This window comes from Somniosus microcephalus, chromosome 5 (assembly GCF_052327205.1).
Source record: "Somniosus microcephalus isolate GS21.2 chromosome 5, FLI_Smic_1.0, whole genome shotgun sequence".
In the NCBI taxonomy this organism is placed as follows: Eukaryota; Metazoa; Chordata; class Chondrichthyes; order Squaliformes; family Somniosidae; genus Somniosus; species Somniosus microcephalus.
This window is the reverse complement of record NC_140991.1, coordinates 55,082,068-55,107,117: the sequence shown is the minus strand read 5'-3', so window position 1 is coordinate 55,107,117 and position 25,050 is coordinate 55,082,068. Positions and strand designations below refer to the sequence as shown.

The window sequence follows — 25,050 nt, the reverse complement described above, 5'->3', positions numbered from 1 at the left end:
CGAGGTCCCTCTGACCCTCTGTACTTCCTAGGGTCCTACCACTCATTGTGTATTCCCTTGCCTTATTTGTCCGTCCAAAATGCATCACCTCGCACTTTTCAGGGTGTCCCGGCTTCTGGTAGAGTTACAGAATACAGATTTGGAAGACAGGTTCTTTTCATTATAAATGTTCAGTAACAACCGCTCCCCCACACAAAAAAAAAAGATTACAAGCTTCCAAACCACCTCCAAAACAACACCTATGTTGCTGAAGGCTCAGGGCCCTGGCACAAAACATTGCCTCAATACGCTCGGTACCATTCAGGAAGTTACGTCGGAATGAATCCCTTTGTTTTTGGAGTGTTCCAAGGTGGTAAATGGTGTCTTCTCTACAAATGCACTCCAGTAACTCACCATATGTTGTGCACAACTTACCTTTCAGCTGGAAATAAAACAAGTTCGTTTTCTGAAGCAAGAAATGAAAGCAGGCAAAAAAAGACCAATACAGAAATTGGAGGCTTTATAACTATTTGACTAACTGCAAACCAAGCAGCGCATTACAATTTTTTTTGTCTCAAAAGCAACAACTGATCAGTCTTTACACGTGATGACTCACTTTCAGGACCCACGCTAAAGTGGGACTTCCTTCATTGTCACAGGGTCAAAATCCTGGAACGGCAATATTTCTTTGCAGCCGTTTCATACAAATGAGTGGCTTGCTACGTCACATAAGAACATAAAAACATAAGACGTAGGAGCAGGAGTAGGTTATTTGGCCCCTCGAGCCCGCTCCGCCATTCAATAAGATCATGGCTGATCTGATCTTGGCCTCAACTCCGCTTCCCGCCCGCTCCCCATGGCCCTCGACTCCCCTGTAGCTCAAATATATGTCTATCTCCACCTTAAATATATTCAATGACCCAGTCACTTCAGAGTCACGTATCAGCCAGATGAGGGAAGGATGGCAGGTTACCTTTCTAAAACAACATTTGTGAATGAGTTGGGTTTTTACAACAATCCGATGGCTTCATGGTCACTTTTATTTTTACTGAGACCTACTTTTTAATTAACAGAATTTTTTAAATATAAACTGAATTCAAATCCTTAAACTGTCATGCTGGGATTATTTGCATTTATACAAAGCCATTAATGTAGGAAAACATCCCAAGGCACCTCACAGGAGTGTAATCAGACAACAAATGACACTGAATCAAAGAAGGAGGTAGTAGGATGAGTGACCTACTTCATACCCAAAGTTGATCTTGATCTGAAAAGCTATTACAGATTTTAAAACTATAAAGAGTTTAATTTGCACTATTACAAACATAACACATGCTATAAAGCTGATCGAGTGTGGAAAATATAACATTAGCCCTAGACTCACTGGTGTTAACAGGCCCAATATTACTTTGTATTTTTTTTTATTTTACTGCTGGCTCAAACAAGGAGAGGAAATGGGCACTTAATATTCCTGGCTACAATGTATTCAGGAAAGATAGGGTAGGAAAAAGATGGGTGGGTGGCAGTATTGATCAAAGATAAGATACGAGCATAAGATAAGAGCTCAGAGTTGGGGGCAATATATTAGCATGAATAGAGAATTGGCTAACTAACAGAAAGCAGAGAGTCGGGATAAATGGGTCATTTTCTGGTTGGCAAACGGTAACTAGTGGGGTGCCACAGGGATCGGTGCTGGGGCCCCAACTATTTACAATCTACATTAATGACTTGGATGAAGGGATCGAGTGTAATGTAGCCAAGTTTGCGGATGATACAAAGATGGGTGGGAAAGCAAGTTGTGCAGAGGACTCAAAGAATCTGCCAAGGGATATCGACAGGCTAGGTGAGTGGGCAAACATTTGGCAGATGGAGTATAATGTAGGAAAGTGCAAGTTTATCCACTTTGGCAGGAAAAATAAAAAAGCAAACTATTATTTAAATGGAGAGAGATTACAAAATGCTACAGTTCAGAGGGACCTGGGGGTCCTTGTGCATGACACACAAAAAGTTAGCATGCAGGTACAGCAAGTAATCAAAAAGGCAAATAGAATGTTGGCCTTTATTTCAAGGGGGTTGGAGTATAAAAGCAGGGAAGTCCTGCTACAACTGTACAAGGTATTGGTGAGACCACACCTTGAGTACTGCGAACAGTTTTGGTCTCCTTATTTAAGGAAAGATATACTTGAATTGGAGGCAGTTTAGAGAAGGTTCACTAGGTTAATTCCAGAGATGAGGGGTTTGACTTATGAGGAAAGGTTGAGCAGGCTGGTACGATACTCATTGGAATTTAGAAGAATGAGAGGTGATCTTATCGAAACATATGATACTGAGGGAGCTCGACGGGGTAAATGCAGAGAGAGGATGTTGCCCTCATGGGGAAAGCTAGAACTCGGGGGCATAGTCTCAGAATAAAGGGTCGCCCTTTTAGAACGGAGATGAGGGGGAACAACTTCACTCAGCGAGTTGTAAATTTGCAGAATTCTCTGCCCCAGAGAGCTGTGGAGGCTGGGTCATTAAATACATTTAAAGTGGAGATAGACACATTTTTGCAAGATAAGGGAGTGAAGGGTTATGGGGAGCGGGCAGGGAAGTGGCTTTGAGCCCAAGATCAGCCATGATCTTATTGAATGGCGGAGCAGGCTCGAGGGGCCAAGTGGCCTATTCCTGCTCCTATTCCTTATGATACTGTTACAGCACTAGAAATGGATGACGTACTTTAGCGTTCAAAGACAGAATCTATTTGGTTAGAATTAAGGAATGATAGAGGTGCCATTACACTGCTGGAGTCCACCAAATAGTGGGAAGGAGATGGAGGAGCATATTTGCAGGCAAATTGCAGAAAGAGGCAAGAACTTTAGAGTAGTGATAATGGGGGACTTCAACTGTTTTAATATAGAGTGGGAAAATAACAGTGCAAAGGGCAAAGAATTCCTGAAGTGTGTACAAGAGAACTTTCTTGATCAGTGTGTTTCCAGCCCAGTGAGGAAGGAAGCAGTGCTGGATCTAGTTCTAGGGAATGAAGTGGGGCATGTGGAGCATGTTTCAGTGGGGGAGCATTTGGGAAACAGTGATCACAATATCATCAGGTTTAAAGTAGTTATGGAAAAGGACAAGGGAAGAGACAGACAGACAGACTTGCATTTATATAGCGCCTCACGGCCACCGGATGTCTCAAAGCGCTTTACAGCCAATGAAGTACTTTTGGAGTGTGGTCACTGTTGTAATGTGGGAAACGTGGCAGCCAATTTGCACACAGCAATGTGATAATGACCAGATAATCTGTTTTTATTATGTTGTTTGAGGGATGAATATTGACCAGGACACCAGAAAAATCAAATGAGAAAGTACTCAACTGGTGGAGGGCTAATTTCAGTGAGTTGAAAAGGGATCTGGCCGAGGTGGATTGGAATCAAAGATTGGCAGGTAAAACAGTGAATGAGCAATGGGAGGCCTTCAAAGTGGAGATAGTTCAGGTACAGACTAGACACATTCCAACAAGGGGGATATGATAAATGTTGGGTTCATAATTCAGTAGAGAATCAAGCTGTATACAAAAAGTACAGGGGCAAACTAAAAAACAAAATAAGAGGGGCAAAAAGCATGCACGAGAATAGATTAGCAGTCAAATAAAAGGGAACCCAAAAGTCTTCTATAAACATTTAAATATTAAGGGCGCGACTGCTGCCAACGAAATGAATTGGTTGTGCATGCACAGTGTGTGTTTTTTGGTGGTTCCGAGTGGAAAAAAAACTGTTGGGTGAAACGATGCAGTGAAGCCATTTGCAGCAACTGTTAAAAATATCTGTTTGTTGCTCCGAAGAGGCTGTCCATCATATCGGAAGTGCTTATTTTGTATAGGTTCTGTTTACTTTTTAATTGAGATGAAACTTTACAAAATAACGTGGACACCATGTCATCTGGAGAACATTTGGAGGCTCGATTTTAAAAAAATGGAATCCATGTTAAAGGATCCCAAGTGCGAAGTGAACAGTGAATGTTTGCTGGTAAGTGTGAAGATTAATGAGGAGTTTAATGCATTTCTGCCAAACAGAGCCGTGTCAGGAAAAGAAACTCTGGGCCAGCAAAACTCAGCAAACGTCAATTTGTTTAAAAAAAATTTGCCTTTCCCTTCACACGGAGCTCACGCTCCAAAATAAATAAATCTCCGCAACCCTCCCCCCACAAAATTATTGTTCATTAATACTTAAACCAACCTGCGATTTAACTATACATTATTAAACCACAGCTCCACAGATTTGTGCGATATGATGATATTATTATACAGATTTTTGCACAGAACACTTCTGCGCAGCTTCCGGTTCATTGGCAACAGTCACTTCGAAATATTAAAAGGGTACTCAAAGGAAGGGCGGGGCAACTGTCTTCACTAAAGAAGAGGATGCAGCCAACGTCAGAGTAAAGGACAAGGTATTCGAGAAATTGGATAGGATAAAAATAGATAAAGGAGGTCCTTAAGGAGGTTGGCAGCGCTCAAAGTAGAAAAGTCACCCGGTCCAGATGAGATGCATCCAAGGTTGCGGAGAGAAGGAAGCGTGGAAATTGTGGAGGCTCTGGCCACAATCTTCCAATCCTCCTTAGATATGGGAGTAGTGCTGGAGGATTGTCAATGTTACATCCCTGTTCAAAAATGGGAGGGGGAATAAACCCGGCAATTATAGGCCAATCAACCTAGCGTCGGTTGTAGGGAAACTTTGAGACGCATTAATCCGGGACAAAATTAACTGGCACTTGGAAAAGTATGGGTTAATAAATGAAAGCCAGTACGGATTTGTTAAAGGCAAATCATGTTTGACTAACTTGACTGAGTTCTTTCATGAAGTAACAGAGGGTTGATGTTGTGTATGTGGACTTTCAAAAGGCATTTGATAAAGTATCACATAAAAGACTTGTTAGCAAAATTGAAGCCCATGGGATTAAAGAGACAGCGGCTGCATGGATATGAAATTGGCTAAGGGACAGTAAGCAGCGAGTAACGGTGAATGGTTGTTTTAAAGGCTGGAGGGAAATGTGCCGTGCTGTCCCCCAGGGGTTGGTATTGGAACCAATGCTCTTTTTGATATATATTAATGGCCTGGACTTGGGTATACAGGGCATAATTTCAAAGTTTGCAGATGACACCAAACTCAGAAATGTAGTAAACAGTGAGGAGGATAGTAACCGACTTCAGGAGAACACAAACAGACTGGTGAAATGGATGAAATTTAACGCAGAGAAATGTGAAGTGATTCATTCTGGAAGGAAGAATTAGGACAGGCAATATAAACTAAATACTGTAGTACAATTTTAAAAGGGGTACAGGAATAGCAAGACCTGGGGGTGTTTGTACACAAGTCTTTAAAGATAGCAGGACAAGTTGAGAAGTCTGTTAAAAAGGTGTACAGGATCCTTGGCTTTAGAAACAGAAGCATAGAGTGCAAAAAGTTAGACCCCAGGTGGAGTATTGTAGCCAATTCTGGGCACCACACTGTAGGAAGGATGTCAAGGCCATGGAGAGGGCGCAGATGAGATTAGTACCAGAGATGAAGGACTTCAGTTATGTGGAGACTGGAGAAGCTGGGGTTGTTCGCCTTAGAGCAGAGAAGGTTAAGGCGATAGCAAAATACTGCGGATGCTGGAAATCTGAAACAACAGGAAACGCTGGAAAAACTCAGCAGGCCAGGCAGCATCGGTGGAGAGAGAAACAGAGTTAACGTTTCAGGTCAATGAGCTTTCGTCAGAACTGGAAAAAAAAGCAGGAAATGGAAAGCAAGTTTGGGGGCTGGGAAAAGGGGGAGGGGATGAAAGAACAAAAGGGAAGGTCAGTGATAGGATAGAAAGCAGGAGAGATTAAGAGACATTCAAGGCAAGGGGAGGTGGTCATGGGACAGGTTAAGGAACAAAGGATGGCTCTCGATGGGGTGTGAATTGCACTGGTAGAATGAAGGACAGCTGAAGGGAGGGAAGAAAAACAAAGTGTGGATAAAAAAAAGAAAATATATATATGTGATAGTGGCCGAGGTTATGATCTGAAATTGTTGAACTCTATGTAAAGTGCCCAATTGAAAGATGAGATGCTGTTCCTTGAGCTTACGCCGAGCTTCCGTGGAACAATGCAAGAGGCCGAGGACGGTGAGGTCCGAGTGGGAATGGAGCGGAGAATTAAAGTGACAGGCGACCGGAAGCTCGGGGTCCCCCTGACAGACTGAACGGAGGTGTTCCGCAAAGTGGTCACCCAATCTGCGTTTGGTCTCCCCAATGTAGAGGGGACCACATCGTGAGCAGCGAATACAGTATACTAGATTGCAAGAAGTACAAGTAAATCGCTGTTTCCCCTGGAAGGGGTGTTTGGGGCCCTGGACAGTGGGAAAGGGGGGGGGGGGGGGAAAGAGAGGTACAAGGGCATGTGTTGAGGGGAGATTTGCTGGAGATGTTCAAAATCATGGGTTTTGATAGAGTAAATAAGGAGAAACTGTTTCCAGCGGCAAAAGCGTCAGTCAGCAGAGGCCACAGACTTAAGGTGATTGGCAAAAGAACCAGAGACATGAGGGGAAAGAAAATATGCAACGAGTTATGATCTGGAATGTACTGCCTGAAAGGGTGGTGGAAGCAGATTCAATAATAACTTTCAAAGGGGAATTAGATAAATACTTGAAGGGGAAAAATTTTACAGGGCTATGGGGAAAAAACAGGGGAGTGGGACTAATTGGATAGCGCTACCAAGGAGCCAGCACAGACACGATGGGCCGAATCATTGCTGTATCATTCTGTGATTCTATACTCAATGGCTGGTTACGTAGTGTAATCCGGTGCACACCTTGCACCATCACACAGGGTCTGCAGACCCTATTGCCAAAGCAAATCTGGAGGATGATTTGAATATTGGTAGAATATACACATTGATCTGCAACCTGCACCCCCCAATTTTCTCCCTTCTTCTCCTAAAGGAGTTGTCGTCTTTCGGATGAGACGTTAAACCGAGGGTCCCGTCTGCTCTCAGGTGGATGTAAAAGATCCTATGGCACTATTTCGCTGAAGAGCAGGGATTATCATCCCTGGTGTCCTAGCCAGTATTTATCTCTTAATCAACATCACTAAACAACAGTTTCATCTGGTCATTTTCACATAGCCGTTTGTGGGAGCTTGTTGTGCGTAAATTGGCGTTTCCTACATTACAACAGTGCCTACACTTCAAAAAGTGCTTCATTGGCTGTAAAGCGCTTTGGGACGTCCGGTGGTCATGAAAGCGCTATATAAATGCAAGTCTTTCTTTTGAATACACCGATTGATGATGAGGTGCAGTTCCACGGATGAGAGGCACCCGCTGGTTCCTCGTCCAAGTGCCCATTCTTCATATGTGAGCGGTAGAGACTGCCGATAACTCATCGCTTTAGTTCCAGATCAACAACCCAATTCTTAAATGATACTGTCACTATTTTAATGCACACTCTAAACCATTTCAAATTGCATGTGAAAATTTGATATGACAGCACACCCTGCAATCTTCTAGATAAAGGGTATATCGGCAGCTTATTTTGCTGCAGGGGGCATTTGCAACCAAGTGATTGTAAGATTCAAACTCAATCCCAGGATTATGAAGAGATTTGTAAACCATTCGTATTTTATCCTTACAGTTTATGACATTTTCAAAATCTTGTGTGGGAATTATTTCCTTCTCAGTGTTTATCTATTGCTATCATTATCCGACAGATGTCAAAGTTCACGACATGAATAAACTTCCCATGCGTGCTTGATGTATGCACAGAGCTCCACTCACTTAAATTTCAATGTTGGAAGAGAGGTGAAACCATCACCGCTCTGATATTTAAAAAAGGTAAAAGGTAAGTTGATATAGCTTCTTGGGGATCCAATGGACTGCCTGGCAATTTTTACAATGTAGACCCACACCTGGCAGGAATTAGACTACACCTAGTGTGAAGCCCAAGCAAGACAGGCTGCCTACCAGAGGTAGTCTCGCAACTCATGGCTTTGGTACCAGACAACCACTGGATTCCAAAAGGTACAATGCCACTAGTTCATCAATGCATACCCCAAACCACTTCAAATCGAGTCACAAGCATAGTATAACTGTGCTCCCTATGGCCCCAAACATAATGGGGCCTTTGGGGATTCTAGGTACATGTTATGGTTTACATTAGACCTAGCAAGATCAGTTGCTCACTCACAAATCAATCAAAGGCCAGAATTTCAGAGTAAATTCCCCCCCCCCCCCCAGGGTATTCATTATACAGCATCAGAACTTCCCTCAGCACTTGGGAAATCATATTGTTTGGTAATTGAGCCCACATCCTTTGTAAAAACCTGCAACCGCATTGAAAAGTAACAATAGGAGGAAACATTTTCAATGCAAGTGTAGTCTCTGTCCCGTATCTGTAAACATTTAAAAGCATCCTTGTTTGGAGAAATAATTCTTACAACAACTTGCATTTACATAGCACCTTTAACGGCGTAAAACACCCCAAGGTGTTTCACAGGAACATTATCAGGAAAAAAAATTGAAACCGAGCCAAAGGAGATATTAGGACGAGTGACTAAAAGCTCAGTCAGAGGTAGATGTTAAGGCGTGTCTTAAAAGGAGAAAGAGGTGGAGAGGCCAAGGGGTTTATGGAGGGAATTCCAGAATTAGGGCCGAGACGGCTGAAGGCACGACCACCAATGGCGGAGCAAAGGAAGTGGGTGATGCACAAGAGGTCAGAGTTGAAGGAGCGCAGATTTCTGGGAGTGTTGTAGAGCTGGAGGAGGTTACAGAGATAAGGAGGGGCGAGGCCATGGAGGGATTTGATCACGGGGATGAGTATTTTTAAAATCGAGGTGTTAGAACATAACATAAGAACATAAGTAGTAGAAGCAGGAGTAGGCCATACGGCCCCTCGGGCCTGCTCCGCCATTCAATAGGATCATGGCTGATCCGAATCTAGACTCGCGTCCACTTCCCTGCCCTCTCCCCGTAACCCCTAATTCCCTTATCTGCTAGGAAACGGTCTATCTCCGTTTTAAATTTATTTAATGTCGCAGCTTCCACAGCTCTCTGGGGTAGCAAATTCCATAGATTTACTACCCTGAGTGAAGAAGTTTCTCCTCATCTCAGTTTTGAAAAGGCAGCCCCTTATTCTAAGATTATGCCCCCTAGTTCTAGTCTCACCCATCAGTGGAAACATCCTCACCGCATCCACCCGATCAAGCCCCCTCACAATCTTATATGTTTCGATAAGATCGCCTCTCATTCTTCTGAACTCCAATGAGTAGAGGCCCAACCTACTCAACCTTTCCTCATACGTCAACCCCCTCATCTCCGGAATCAACCGAGTGAACCTTCTCTGAACCGCCTCGAGAGCAAGTATATCTTTTCTTAAATATGGAAACCAAAACTGCACGCAGTATTCCAGGTGTGGCCTCACCAATACCCTGTATAACTGCAGCAAGACTTCCCTGTTTTTATACTCCATCCCCCTTGCAATAAAAGCCAAGATTCCATTGGCCTTCCTGATCACCTGCTGCACCTGCATACCAACTTTTTGTGTTTCATGCACCAGGACCCCCAGATCCCTTTGCACTGTAGCACTTTGCAGTTTCTCTCCATTTAGATAATAACTTGCTCTTTGATTTTTTCTGCCAAAGTGCATAACCTCACACTTTCCAACATTATATTGCATCTGCCAAACCTCTGCCCACTCACTTAGCCTGTCTATGTCCTTTTGCAGGTGTACCAGGAGCCAATGTAGGTCAGTGAGCTAAAGGTTCTTCCACAAAGCCCAAAAGCAGAACGCGAATTCATTCAATAGGAAGTGAAAGAAGCCTACACTGCACAACTCGGGTATTGGTACTGCACTCGGAATGAAAGGGAACATACCTCAGTCGCATTGATTTCACAGTGTCAGATTTACATTATTTCTGTTTAGCTACACTGTATCTCTAATCCTTTTGACTGAGGACAATGGATACCTCTTGGTGAATTACACGGCAACAATCCCACTGAGGTGTTCAGATAATATTATGAAATGTTGGCAGAGAGGGACGAATACGCAGGAGATACGCACTAAGTAACTGTGACCAGCAGAAATTCATGCTAAGTAATTCTAATTCCTTGAAGGCACTTTCCCACTGGTGCTTCTTCACCCTGGCTGCAGAATGATAGACACAGTTTTCTGTAGGTCTGCATTCAGCTGCCAGGACAAGGAAGGTGGGATTGCCAGAGTAAAAACACAGAGACACGACTCTCCCAGAATTTAAATTGAACAGTAAAAGCCACTTATGTGGGTCAGTGTATTCCCAGAGCAAAACTAAGCTAGGTGGTCTTGGGTTCTATTCCCAGCCTGTGCCATTTGCTGATCTCAGGCAGGGCAGTTGCTGAAGCATGATAATTGCCCTCCATGTTCAGAGTTAAAATAAAAATCAGCTGGGGTTCCTAATCCTGGTTGACAGCTACCCAGTGACTCCTGCTGGATACTGTGCCCCTGGAACACAGAGTGCGAATGGAATGGAGCTTGGACATGAGTCCCTCCTCATCCTCCTCACTCTCCCCCACCCAATAGCTTGCCAATAATCCGTGTCCAGGTTTCATGCATGAAGGTTGACAACTCGGATGAGCTACTGCAGAGAGCTATCAGCACCTACCTGCACTGCATGTGTGGTGTATGTAATGTTATATCACTGATGAAAGCTGGGGTAATACAACGATGGAGAGAGCCTGGCACATGATGCTTATATAAGAGAAAGTACAATGTAACCTTTAATATGAAGTGATCTTTACCAAGGCAACGTTCCTCTATATTGGGAATGTCAGTGCAGCTAAAAATGGCAAAGCACTACTGACTGGCAGTTTGAGGGTTCGGGCTTGTCAAAGAGGAGGTGGGAAGGAAAAATACAAACCCCCCCCCCCCCCCCCTCCTAAGTATTTTGGACATTAACTCCACATCGCATCACATTTTAGCTTTGCTGGACAACAGGAATGGCTCAGGTCCCACATGGCCCAGTATTTCTGGACAGTATTATGGCTCCGGTCTTCTCCTGCATCGTAACAAGGATCCATAAACAGACTGACTTTCTGTTAAACTGAAGCCCGTTTCTTTCATTCTCCCCTGCAATGCATTGGTACAGCCCAAGTCCTACAATTAATCCCAGTAAACTGCTTACCAGAGAACAATTAGGGTGCCCACTACATCTGCTGCCAGCTTGGAAATTGAAAAACATAACACTAGACCACTCTGTGCTGGTTCAACCACTTATCAAATTTCATTACAATTAACAAAGTTTCACACAGGCCAAAAGAGTCACAGGCAAAATTTTAAATAACATTATATAAGGGAACTCAATACGGTCCACAAGGAGTTAAATCTGTTTCTTTCAGAATGATGCTTTCAGTCTTTCTTGAAATGAATGTCCATTTGGATGAACCATATGATCTTTCACTTGTTTCCTTGTGTTATATAAATTTTTAAGCTTTTAGGATGAGAAGTTACACAGAATACCTGAGCACCCAAAGAATTTGATACATCTACAGCAGAAATAAAATCTACCAGCCAGACCTGGAACATTCATACATCCTACCTCCTTTGAAGCAATGCCATTTCTTTGAAGTCAAGCACACAAAATATTAAGTTTTCATACTGTAGTAAAAATGGGAATAACTTGTACTTTCTCTCCTGTATTTCAGATTGTGTGAACACACAACCATCAAAAGTTGCACTTTCGTTTACCAAAATTGTAAATATTAACATTATAATGATGCTGCCCATCAAACAGAACTCTTTATATCAAGTTCATTATCGAGGACCTTGCCTGGTTCTTGTGAACACAATGTGAAAGTACAAAAAGTCCAGGCAGAGACAAAGAACTTGCCCCCATTTCAAACCAGAGTTAGACCAAAAATATTTGGACATGCAAGCCTGACAAGACCAAATAAAAATCTATTTTTAACTCTCAATTGGACACAAACGGTCAATTAACAGAGCTTCCATATCATGGAGCTGTTAAGATTATGTTGTTTTTCCCCCCAGATACAATAGCAAAATCTGTGCCATTTGAGACACCCACTAGAACGACTTGTCTAAAGAATTATTTGGAATTATGCAAAACCTCATCAGCAATAAGCAAGCACAAAACTAGATAAAACTATTGAGCCCATCTTTCACCATCAGGCACAATTTACCATGTACAATCCACATGAAGTCAACATTTGGCTTCCTGAAGGTTCTCAAAATTAAATCAAGCAAATTCCAAAATATTTAGCCATCCCAGTCCTTACATTTCCAATCAACTCCTGCCTTGTTGCTCTCCGCAGACATTCCCTTCACCACCACATGAATCACTTCCCTTGGCATATTGATCATCTTGGTTTATAACTAAGCACATTACGTGTTAGCCTTGGATCAGTGGTAGCACTCTCGCCTCTGTGTCAAAAGGTTGTGGGTTCAAGCCACACTCCAGAGGCTTGAGCACATAATCCAGGCTGACACTGAGGGAGTACTGCACGGTCAGAGGTGCCTACTTTTGGTTGAGATATGAAACCACCCTCGCAGGTGGATGCAAAATATCCCACGGCACTATTCAAGAGAAGCAGGGTAGTTCTCCCATGTCCTGGCTATTAAATCGCTTAAGCAAAATCACTAAAATAGATTAACTAATCATGTAACTCATTGCTGTTTGTGGGACCCGACTGTGTTTCCCCACATTACAACAGTGACTACACTTCAAAAGTACTTTGTTGGTTGTAAAGCACCGCGAGACGTCCCGAGATTGTGAAAGTCGCAAAATAAATTCAAGTCCTTTCTTTTAACTATGCCAATAACCTCCAATGTATTACATCTTTATTTCGCGCAGTGTGCATGGTTATTGGTCCCTACACAGATGAAGCTCCTTCAATTCCCAATCCATTTCATGCAAAAGAAACTGGTTAGATATTCTAGCGCTAGAAAGACAGTTTCCTAGAAGTAAAGGGAATTAAGGGTTACGGGGAGCGGGCAGGAATTTGGACATGAGTCTAGGTTCGGATCGGTCATGGCCCTGTGGGTAGCGGAGCGGGCCCAGGGGCCGTGTAGCCTGATCCTGCTCCTATTTCCTGTGTCTAATTCCGTTAGATTCAGGAGATGGTTCTGTGATAGTGGATTGGCGGTTAGGATCAGATCAGCCATGATCTTATTGAATGGCAGAGCAGGCTCGAGGGGCCGATTGGCCTACTCCTGCTCCTATTTCTTATATGGTTATAAATTCTACCCGCAATAATGTGGTAAATCGCAGTGATGCAACAATAGACAGCTGCTGGGATTATGATGTAATTGGAGATCCAGAGGCAGCATGCACGACGCTTACTAAAACATAGGGAACAATACAAGATTTTAAGAAGCACAAGAAAAGGTTAACGAATACCAAAAGAGGATTGCACTTGTACTTCAGTGGCAGTAGGGCACTTTGGGACATCTTGAGGTTTGAAAGGTGCCATATAAATACAATTCTCTCTTTCTTGGAAATGACTAAAACGGCTTCTTTCTTAAAAGAGAGTGAAGATAATTAAGAGCATTCAGCTGATTAAGACAGCAAGTAGCTCAGCCGCACAGACCTGGAAACACTCAGATTTGAAATGCAGTCCCAGTGGCCATTGCTGGAATTGCTAGCGTGTGGACTTATTTTGCTGAGGATAGGATCAAGCTCAGCTGTGATGACTTCCACAATCAAATAGTCTGTTGGCACTCACTGTCAGTGGTGCTAGGGTGCCTAGCAAGGAGTCAATGCTTTCAATAAAAGGTGGAAAACATTCAATGGAAAGAAGTGGAAAAGGACTGCCAGGCGGTGGTTAATAACCTGGCCACCGCCAGAAAGTGCCAACAGCTTCAGGCAGATGAATGCCTGGAGGAGGGGAGTGGTGGACCTTCTCCTTGAACTGCTAGTCCTTGTGTGGACAGTACTCTCCCAATGGCATTAGAGAGAGCATTCCAGGATACTGGCCCAGCGATGACAACAAAGGAATGGCAATATATGTGTCAGTCAGGATGGTCTATGTCTTGGAGGGGAACTTGGGAGGTGATGGTGTTCCCACAACATTGCTGCTATTGAAGAGGAGGGAGGTGCTGTCCAAGTAAACTTGATGAACTGCCAAAGTGCATCCTATAGATCATTCACACTGTGGCCACAGTGTGACAGTGATGGAAGGGGTGCACACCGAGTCTAGTGGCAGTGACTGATCAAACAAACTGCTCTCCCCTGGGTGGTTCTTCAGTATTGTTGTGGCTGAACCTATCCATGCCAGTAGCAAATATTCCCTCACACTCCTGACTTGAGCCTTGTAACAATCAGGTACTGATCACAGAGTACCCAATCTCAGCCCTGCTCTTGTAGCCAGTGTCTATATAGCTCATTGGCTGTTGTGAATGGAGCTGAAAACTTTGGACTCATCAGCCCCATTCCTGACCTTATGAAGGAAAAGTAATTGATGAAATACCTGAAGCTGGTTGGGTCGAGGATGCTTCCATGAGGAACTCCTGCAATGATGTCCTGGGGCTGTAATGACTGGCCCCCAACAACCACAACCATCTTTCTTTGAATCAGGTATGACTCCAGTGACTTGAGGGTTTTCCTGTTCGGTTTTGCTTGGGCCTCTTGATGGCATGCTCAGTCAAATGCTGCCTTGATGTCTACGACAGCTATCCTCACCTCTCCTCTGACATTAAACTCTTGCATGTCTGGATCCAAGTTGTGATGAGGTCTGGAACAGAGTGGTTCTAGTGCAATCCAAATTGAATGTCAATAAGCAGGCTACTGCTGAGCAAGTGTCACTAGATGGCACTACTGATGACCCTTCCATGATTTCAGGTGCGTGTTTAGCACCAATTTTTCGCACTTATAACTATGAAATTCGGCTCCCTTATCCTGGCAGCATAATCACGGAACCAGTTTTTCCCCCCACAATTCTGTCATGAAAATAAAAGGGAACCAGCTCACAGTCTCCAGAATCCAGCGTAAAAAGGTGCAAGTATACAAACAATAGATTTCCCATAGCCAAGAAGATATTCAACAAGCCTAGCTCAGAAAGTGATGATAAACCCAACTTTTGAATATCTATCCCTTGTGTGGAGAACTTCAGGCAATAACAGTCAGGAAGACTGTTCCCCGGTCAGGAAAAGCTTTGCCAGTGGCATTTTATGCAGATTCTTTTAGAAAAATGCAGAATGTTAACATTGAGGTGGAGTCTCAGCAGTTCTAGTGTTCTTGGCATCAAACAAAGTCTGACTGAGGCTACTTTTATTCTGCCGTTGCTTTAATTCAAATTCTAGGAGACTGGTGTCTGCAAGCCAGCTCCTGGCATATACACTACTAAATCTAGCTCGCTTATCTTGGCAGCAGACTCATAGACCAGGTAGGTCACCAGTATAAAAGTAGATTTAAGCACCAATTCTGGTGGTCCTTCTCTAGGCATAATTTTCTGAAGGACAAACAGGCTGGCTAGATAATTCTCATATTGTAGAAAGTGGTCTCTTGCATTCCTATATCAAAAACATTAACTGCAAAATGGATAATCTGGCCTTTTAATATAGACAGTACAACCTCAATAATTATAAAACCTTAAAGAATACAATGGAAAAAATAGATTGCATTAAACTACATTAAATCCACAATAATCCAGTTACCAGTTTTCTTCATAAAAGTATTATCACCCAATTTAACTTTTTAAATATGTTTAGCATCCAAATACTAATGTCACAGAAAGCTAAGAACAAAAGGAATCAGTTTTTTGAGCAATGTGTCATGGTTTCAGCAGGCGATGCCCAGGAATTTGTCACATCTCTTAAGTAATGACATTTCCCAGATGTACAATTTTTCTACAATCAATTTTACATCCCTGTAAACCTGAATAATTCACATCACTCCCCCTTCAATGCCAGACATGTCCCTTCTCACAATCTATGGTCAAAAGGATGAACAGACAATTGTGTCGATATTAGTCTGTAAAAAGGTTCAAAAACAGAGACATGGTTAACTCCATTTTGCTTCCCTTCTGTGGAAAAAAGGGCCTCGCATCCAGTTCATGCCTTCCCAATGTTACGAATGCTTTGGGGGGAAAGTCATGGGAACACACTTGCATCATGTCACCCTACAGTGCAGAACATTAGCAAACTGCATTACTGACATGCCACTGCAACAAGGTGGCACAATTTGCAATCTTATGCACATTTAAATGCTTTATTTTTTTTTTAATTCAAAAAGTACATTCATTTGTGGGCAGCAAAATCGCACTGGGCAGACTGTGTGGTTCACATGAACGTGTCACTTTTTCCGCAAATAGTTACATTCCTTATCCGTGCTGTTGGGGGGTCAGCCCGAGCTGAGACCAGACAGTTCGCTACAAGTGAGGGAAAGCAGAAAGCCAGATTGTGGCTTTTCCTATCCAAACACAATTATCACACAGTATTAATATAACCCTTCTCTGTTGCTTAATGATTAGGCGTACTAACCAAATGGTCTAAACAGAACTTCCAGCTAACGTGAATAGTAAATAGCAAGGAGAGAGTTAAACTTGTAAATATAATTTAGGAGTTTAAGATGGTCTTCATGAGCAACTTGAGCTTTACTCCCACTGTTCAAGAGATCTGATCTCTATCAGAATTCCAACTGCACATCTGCACATTATTTAAAAGCATCTTCATGTGAAGTAATTTTCTCCTGTTCGTACTGTCTGCTCCGATACACTGCAGACTACTGTAAGACTTAACTCCTACACAATCCAGCTAGTTTCCAACTCTTGCATCCTGCAATGCCATTTGAACTGGATTTCCAAAGAAAAAAAGCCTCAACATAGTGTACCAAACAGGCTCAAGCAGGCTTAAATAATAAGTAGCACAGAACATGTTTTTCCCTGATGACGTTCCTCAATGATCACTAACTCAACTGTACAATAGAGTATGTGGCATGAATGCAAAAAAAACACAAAAAAAGTGACCTCCAAAAAGTAAAGTTCCGAAAAAGAAACCAATTTCCTTTCCACTAGCTATCAATATACCACTACATAAATTGAGGTTATTTAGTGGAAAAGTTGGATGCTGGAATGGAAGACATGGTGCTGAATGAGCAGAATTGCCTCTCGCCATTGACTGTTCCTATCTCCTAATGAAAATGTTCAGTGCTGGCAAATTAATTTGCAGTATTTTTTTTTAATATGGTGCATTTTATTGCCAGTGAGACAATGTTTTATGAATAAGACCAACCCCAAAATCAAGAACAATGTGTATGAGCATATAAGCATTTATTGGTATTATTTTTTATGTGCTTTACTGATGCTGTTGTTAATCATCTAAAGCCATTTTGAAATAATACAAAGAGCAAACGAGAAAGATGATAACGCTGCTCCGCAGTTAAAATTTACATACCCAATAGCAATAACTAATACTGCCTGCAGAATCAAACAAGACCTAAACAGCTACGAGAGGTGCAAAAATTAATCAACACATGACAAAAACAGACGGCAGAAAATTAATTTACTCATTTTGGAAGACCAGCAGACTGTTAATCCTCTAACTATGCTTCCAGATTTTAACCACTGTTCAAATACTCCATTAAAGGGATTCAGGAATATGCTCAGTATATGCACCCTTCACTGCGTCTGTTCCATTAATTATGTGGAGTATAGCTTAATTTAAAGAATGAGTACTATTACACTGAAAGATATGTAGGGCACCTCTTACAATACTATCTTTTTACTATTGGTACCATTTGTGCAGTGCGACTCTGCATTTTAATTTTTTGCTCATTTTAATTCACCTTTTCGAGGAGAACTGTGACAAAATGCAGGAAAACATTAATAAACTTGCAGAATGGGCGTGTAATTGGCAAATTAATTTCAATATCGTTAAGTGTGAGGTGGCACATGTTGGTAGGAAGAATAAGGAGGCCACATATATAAATGTCTAAATGGGGTAGCAGAGCAGAGGGATCTGGGGGGGGATACAGATACACAAATCATTAAAAGTAATGGTGCAGGTTAATAAGGCCATAAAAAAGCAAACCAAGCATTGGGTTCATTTCTAGAGGGATAGAACTGAAAAGCACAGAAGTTATGCTAAACTTGCGTCGAACCTTGGTTAGACCACACTTGGAATACTGTGAACAGTTCTGGTCTCCATATTATAAAAAGGATACAGAGGCACTGGAGAAGATGCCAAAAAGATTTACTTGGATGACACCAGAACGGAGAGGTTATACCCATCAGGAAAGATTGAACAGGTTGGGGCTCTTTTCTTTAAAAAAAACTGAGCGGTTACCTGATACAGGTCTTTTAAGATTATTAAAGGGTTTGATAGATAGACGTAGAGAAAAGGTTTCCACTTGCAGGGGAGACCAGAACTTGGGGCCATAAATATAAGATAGTCACCAATAAATCTAATAGGGAATTCAGGAGGAACTTCTTTACCAGAGAGTGGTGAGAATGTGGAACTCGCTACCACAGGGAGTAGTTGAGGGGACTAGCTTTGATGCATTTAAGGGGATAAACACGAGGGAGAAAGAAATAGAAAGATATATTGATGGAGTTAGATGAAGAAGGGCAGGAGAAGGCTCATGTGGAGCATAAATACCACCGTGGATCTGTTGGGCTGAATGGCCTGTTTCTGAGCTGCAAATATTATGTAATGCAATGCAAGATGGCAAAATGCGACGATCACAGATCAGCTGAGGAACGCAGCTGGCCAGAGTCGAATGTAGAAGATGGTCATGTCAGATTGTTAACTGAAAGTCCTGATGGACAACCCAGGGAAGAAAGAATAAGGAAGAGAGGCAGGAATAATGCCACAAAGCACTTTAAAAAAAAAAAAAAATTATCTGCAGTTATTCACCATTACAAGAGTAAATAAAATGGATAGTGCCCTTGAATTAGACAAAGTTACTGGAAGGAACAGGACTGATGGTTTAACTACATTTCATTTTTCCATAATTATATCCCCAGATGTTTCATGCTATTATCCATTTGAACAAATTGAAGTCTTCAACATTTCTATGTAATTAACATTCAACAAAAATACTGGTGATCCCTTGAAGATGTTAGAGGGAACATCTTACCACCAACTCCCAAATCATCATGATTGAAGAGATGATTCAAAATATTATATGGTACACTATTAACAAGGTGAACATAGGAACAGGAAAAAGCCCATCAGCCTCTCAAGCCTGCTCCGCATTCAGTTAGATCGTGTCTGATCTGTACCTCAACTCCATTTATCCGCCGTTGTTCCAAATTGAGGAACAGCAAGTGGCAGAAAGTACATTCGGCACCAGATTTTATGCTGATCACTTCCACTTCCCACATTAGCAACCTTTATGAATGAGATCGTCAATAAAAACGTTTCATGCTGTGGGTCCATGGCCACAACAAACCAAGTTGAGACTGCTCAAGTTGATTTCACCTCGGACCCTTGCAGCTATCCATCTGGGCTGGAATAGAGCACAAGATCCCAAAAGTCAATGTACGGTGTGCTCCAAACACAATTTTAATTATATGCAATATATACTGGACAATATTAACAGGAGACATAAAATTTAACAGTTACATGCTTTGTAGCTAACTAATAGTCAACAAGTCCAATCCCTAATGGTGAAATTAATGAGAAAAACCAAAACGTCTGAGCAACGAAAGTGTGATCCAGGAGAAAACTTCAGGACCAGGGTGTGAGTTAGTACGGGGGTCGGTGATCCGCTCTTTCCACTGGCAAACAACCTTACAGCTGAAGTGAATATTTGACAAACTGCTGGTTTTATGGAGCCAAGATATTGCAAGACACATAAAAAGAAAAACAAGAGAGTAAAAAAAATACATGGCTAAAAGATCACCCAACCAGTGATTTGCATCCAAGAAATAGGAGTATGGTTATTAGATATTGTGGAATGTGAAAACAATGAAGATAGTGAGAGCAGTTTGAAGCAGTCACCAATCAGTGTGGGAGAGTTCCATTTTCAAGCATACTGTACTTAAAAATCAAACAAGTTCACAACTTACTGTTTTTAACAAGGATCTCAAGTGAAAAAAATAGCATGATGATATATTTCATGGAGTTAATCTACTCTGGATAAGGCAAATTTTGGATTCTTAGCACAGCCAGCTGCGATTTGAAGTTTGAATCATTTTGTAAAATCAAAGCTGAGTGCCATATCAAAATTCAGAAGTTCAATTCGACAAACACAAAACTTGCCAACATTTTTCCTTAAAAACACCGAACAACCGGGTAGATGCAAGTAGCTACGATACTGACAAGAATAGTTTGCCACATTTTTGCCAATTTAAAGCAAATCAGCAAACTATTACGCTCCCTATAGCAAAAAGATGGAAAGATCCACCGAGATCAGACTTGCACTGAAAGAGATGACTTGAAGAAGAATTAATTCTAGCAGATGGTACATATTTAGTTATCACTGCTGCTGCTTATCCAACTACAGTAAATGGTTCTCAACACAGTTTTCTTCAAAACAAGTATTCAGCAACGCAGTCCACTGTTGAGGAGCTTCGCTACCTCTCCTGAAGATGGTGATTTATGCTGCAGTAGTCAGCTGGTATCTGCCGAAGTGACATTCTTTAAGTGAGCCGACATGAGACTGTTGGCAAGCTACTTGGACACGACAGATATCACGACTGAGCTTTCATGTTTTTCATTTGGTCAAGCTTTTGTCTAATTCTCTCTAAAATGTTGAGACTAACTCAGTGACAAAAGCTACTTGTGGCAAGTCAATCCATAGTTTAAACTTTTAGAAGGATATGGTGATAGGGTGAGATGAAGTAGGCTTGTGTGGAGCACATACACCAGCGTAGACCTCTTGGGCCAAATGGCCTGTTTCTGTGGTGTAAATTCTATATAATTCTATGTAATATGCTGTGCATGAAATAAAATTAGTTCAAACCCCCTCCATTATGATGCTTGTGCGCATCTTAAAAATAATGAACCCTTCTTACCAGTTCACCAGCCAGCAGAAATAATTTTTCATGATTTAAACACTCAAATCATTAAAAAAATGTATTAAATCTTCTCTGTCCCAGTGAATACAGCTCCAGTTCCACCTCCCCTCCAGCACCCCACCCCCCGCGTCTCTCTACGCAACTACATCCTCTTATGTTCCCAGTGAATCTATGCTGCACCTTTTCCATGGCTCCAATATTCTTTCTATACTGGGGTACCCAAAACTGCACATCATATTTCCACCCGAGTCAGACATTTGAAAGCTCAAACTCCACTGCAAGACATTTGCACATAATCTCAACTAGCACGTCAGTGTAGTACCGAGGGAGCATGGCATTGCCAGAGGTGCTAGTCTTCAGATGAGATAGTAAACCAAGCATTAAGTCTGCCTATTCAAACAAGAGCAGCGAGGTCTCCTCAATTGTTCAACAGTTTTTCCTCAACCAACACCACCAGAAATAGATTAATTGAACATTCATCTCATTACTGTTTGTGAGGCTGTGTGCAAAACAACTGCCACATTTACCTACATATCAAGGGTGACTGCACTTCACATACATTTCATTACTTTTGAAGTGTTTTGAGACATCCCAACAGACCCGTTAAAAGTGCTACCTGTAAATAAATACAAAGTCCTTCTTTCCTAACCAGTGTTTTGCATAATTCATCATCTCCTTGCTTTTATTTTCATTGCCCTTACATATAAAAACCCAGTATCCAATTTGCCCTTTTTAAATGGCTTTTTCCATCTGCTGAAAATCTGGAATTAAAACTGTGATTAAAAACCTCTCTACCTAAACAGCAACCATTAATTTTTCAGATTATTAAAGGACTTGCTTTGGGTGACAACATATTTTTTGTCATTCCACATTGTGAACCTTGTTACAAGGTTTTATCCTGTGCAAGACCAATAAAAAAAATTAGGCTCTCCCATGTTAGAAATATATACTAGTAAGTTTACTAAATAAGGGCATGTTTAGAATGCTGGTTTAAGGGCTGCTCATTAAAAAAATTCAAAAGGCATATGCTACCTCCTTCGGATACTTACTATCTGGGTGGCAAGGATTATAACGGCACATAAAGGATACGTCAATGTGTTCTTTAAAATCAATCAAAAGTTTACCTCAAGTAAACACTTGTTCAGCCAATTATTAAAATAATTTTAGAATGTCTCTTGCTAGTAAACACTATCAATGGCTATATATTGCAGCTATTCCAGAACACAATCACATGTGTAAACATTCACAAAATTAATCACAATTATGATCCAGGGACATAAAACATGCTTAACCAGCAGTTATGGCTGGCGCAGTGAAGCAGTAGATTTACATTAGGCTTCTACTAACATCTAATGTTATTGATCAAAGTGTTAGTCCATTCATAAAGCAGACAATTTAATTCCTCTCACCAATAAATTACCCAACCCGACCCAAACCTCCACTTTCAGTTCAACTAGAGTTGGCATTCAGTTCAGCACATCAAAATGCCAACTTGATTCGGCTCATGTATATCTACTGTAAGTGCTGTTTGTTATTAGTGGTAAAGAAAGTGCACTGCCCCAATGAAATGATATAATTTTGCCAAGTGATAAGAGATGCACATAATAGCAATATTAGGTCACAACTGTTCGGAGCGCTTCAAAATAATTGACAGGCTCGTGAAAATTACACTGCATTTATGCTTGAGCAAATCATACACTCAGAGTGGTAACAGCAAAGTGGGTGGGCTTTTTTTTAAAAAAATACAATTTTAGAACACAGCAAAGGTACAACAACTTTGAAAATAACTGACCAGTACTGCAGGTACATGCAAATGTCATAAATACAACCAAAGTGCATTTTCAGGTCCATGGCAGAACTTTTTAGTGTCTACGTGTTAATTTTTAAAACTTTTACAAGAAAGTGAGCTCTGGTCTACTTAACAAGCATATGGCAACACATTTAGAGAGTTATTCTTATCAACTTATTTTCTGTAATAATTGAGGCGAATGTAAATTACTAATGGATACGAGTTAAAGGGAAGCAATGTGTCCATCTACAGTACAACAAATACATTTTTTGGTTGTTGTTTGCTGGGGATAAATCTGCGTACATTATTTCTGTTAATCCATTAAAATCTGATCCTGGTGCCCCAAGAATCAACATTATGAGGTCCAACTAATCTCATCGTTTCAGTGACAAAATTTACTCGAAATGGGAAAAAAAAACTTTGTTCAGAATTGCGATTAATATCCTCAGTCAATGGGTGTTGGATTTTCCACACTGCCGTGTCTGACCGGCTGAACAATTGGGCTGAAAATGTTGAAGTCAAACTCTGGTCAAAACACTGTCCCAGAAGCTCTCCGAGGCCTCCGTTCTTGGGAAAGCCTCGGGCTGGAGTTAAACCACCTTCTCCTCCCAATCCTCATTTCCACCTCACACCAATTTTTGTTTTGAAACGCCTTGTGGGATGCTGAGCGAACAAATACCGAGGACAAAGTTACCAAAAAAAAAACTTTCCACTTCCAAAACTTGGTAGGAAAAGGAAGGGGAGGAGGAGGGGGTGAAGAGAGAGGAAAGTAACTTTAAGGCTGCGGTTTGGTACTTTTTTCTCTCTCTCGTCACCCGCCCTCTTTAAAATACAAGGGGGAGCTGAAACCTTGTATCCAGCATGAAGATCAGGAAGCGCCATGTTGCTCCCGGCTGGTCTCTGGCTACATTACTCGCTACATTGTGTCGGCGGCGGCCGGCCCGCTCCTCTCCTCTCCTCTCATGTCATCTCGTCTCCTCCCCGAGTGTCTCCGTCCCTCTCCCCCTCACTCACTCACCTTGGCGATGGCTCGGCGGTACCTGGTCACCGCTTGCTGGATCAGGCTGTGCACGGTGAGGGCTCCATCTCCACAAGGAACAACCACCCTGGTTCTCGCGAAGCAGACGGTCACTTTCATTACTCCTTACACACACAAGGTATCTCCGGAGCAGAAATGAAGAGCGTAAACCCAAGAAAGAAGGCAAATCTCCTTTTGCTTTTACCCCCTCCCGGTGCAAACTTCTGTGCTTTATTCCGCCCTCGGCGTGTACAATGAAGTATCTTCCATGGTGTGTCTGCGAGCGGCCCGCTCGGGGTTTGTGCACGGCGCTTGTGCCTGCCCTGCCTGCGGCCACCTGTTCCTATTTGTGGGAGTGGAGCACAGAAGCGAGCGCAGTGTTTCCTGGAGAAAGAGCCTGAATCAGGCGAGCGGGGAAGGCGCCACCCAGTGTCTCCCTGGCCCTTGACAGCACCGCTACGCTGCAAATCCAACGCTCGGCTTTAACCCGTCCCCCCAAAAAATAACAGTCTGTTTCAGCTGTGGCTCAGTGGATAGCACTCTCGCCTCTCAGTCAGGAAGGTTGTGGGTTCATAGTCCCACTGCAGAGATTTGTGCACATAAATCTAGGCTGACACTCCAGTGCAGTGCTGAGGGAGTGCTGCACCGTCTTTCAGATGAGATGTTAAACTGTCTCAGGTCTCTGCCATCTCAGATGGAAGTAAAAGATCCCATGGCACTATTTCGAAGAAGAGCAGGGGAGTTATCCCCGGTGTCCCTCAATCAACATCACTAAAAAACAGATTACCTGGTCCTTTTCACAGTGCTGTTTGTGGGAGCTTGCTGTGCGCAAGTTGGCTGCCGCATTTCCTACATTACAACAGTGATAAGTCATCCTCCGTTCCGAGGGACTGCCTAAGAAGAAGACAACAGTGACTCCATGTCAAAAAGTACTTCATTGGCTGTAAAGCGCTTTGGGACGTCCGGTGGTGGTGAAAGGCGCTATAGAAATGCAAGTCCTTTTTCTAAAGATAATCCATTGGTGTACTCAGGGCCAGATTTTTTTTTAAATAACCAATACTGCACCCAGTCACTCCCACATTCCCAGGTTCCTCCTCCCCTCAGTCTACGTGGTGGACGATTATCTGGGGCACAATGATTGACCTCAGCTTCCTAGCCCAAGGAGTGGGAAATAAATCAGCCAGTCTTTGCCAGTGACAGCTGGAAAAGTGATTCTGCAGGGAGGTTGGGAGAGGATATCAGCTGTGACATCCCTCTGGCAAAGCAGTCCATGCTCCAACAACCCACTAAAGACATTGCTCCTAACCTCTCTCCTCAATC

General features: G+C 42.3%; 1 protein-coding gene across 6 annotated transcripts in view; it reads right to left on the bottom strand.

Moving 5' to 3' along the window:
• The window catches only part of LOC147117045 (partitioning defective 3 homolog), an 862,692-nt gene extending 838,508 nt beyond the window's left edge, over positions 1-24,184 (bottom strand). For 5 of the 6 annotated variants that reach the window (XM_085987633.1, XM_085987634.1, XM_085987635.1 and 2 more), the window contains exon 1: positions 23,731-24,183. In XM_085987633.1, coding sequence (XP_085843759.1) covers positions 23,731-23,850 — 120 coding nt within the window. In that variant the 5' untranslated portion in view covers positions 23,851-24,183. Of the gene's footprint in view, positions 1-23,730 lie in introns of all 6 variants that reach the window. The other variant, XM_085987637.1, reaches the window with a different exon arrangement.
• Between the last annotated feature and the right edge of the window lie 866 nt (positions 24,185-25,050).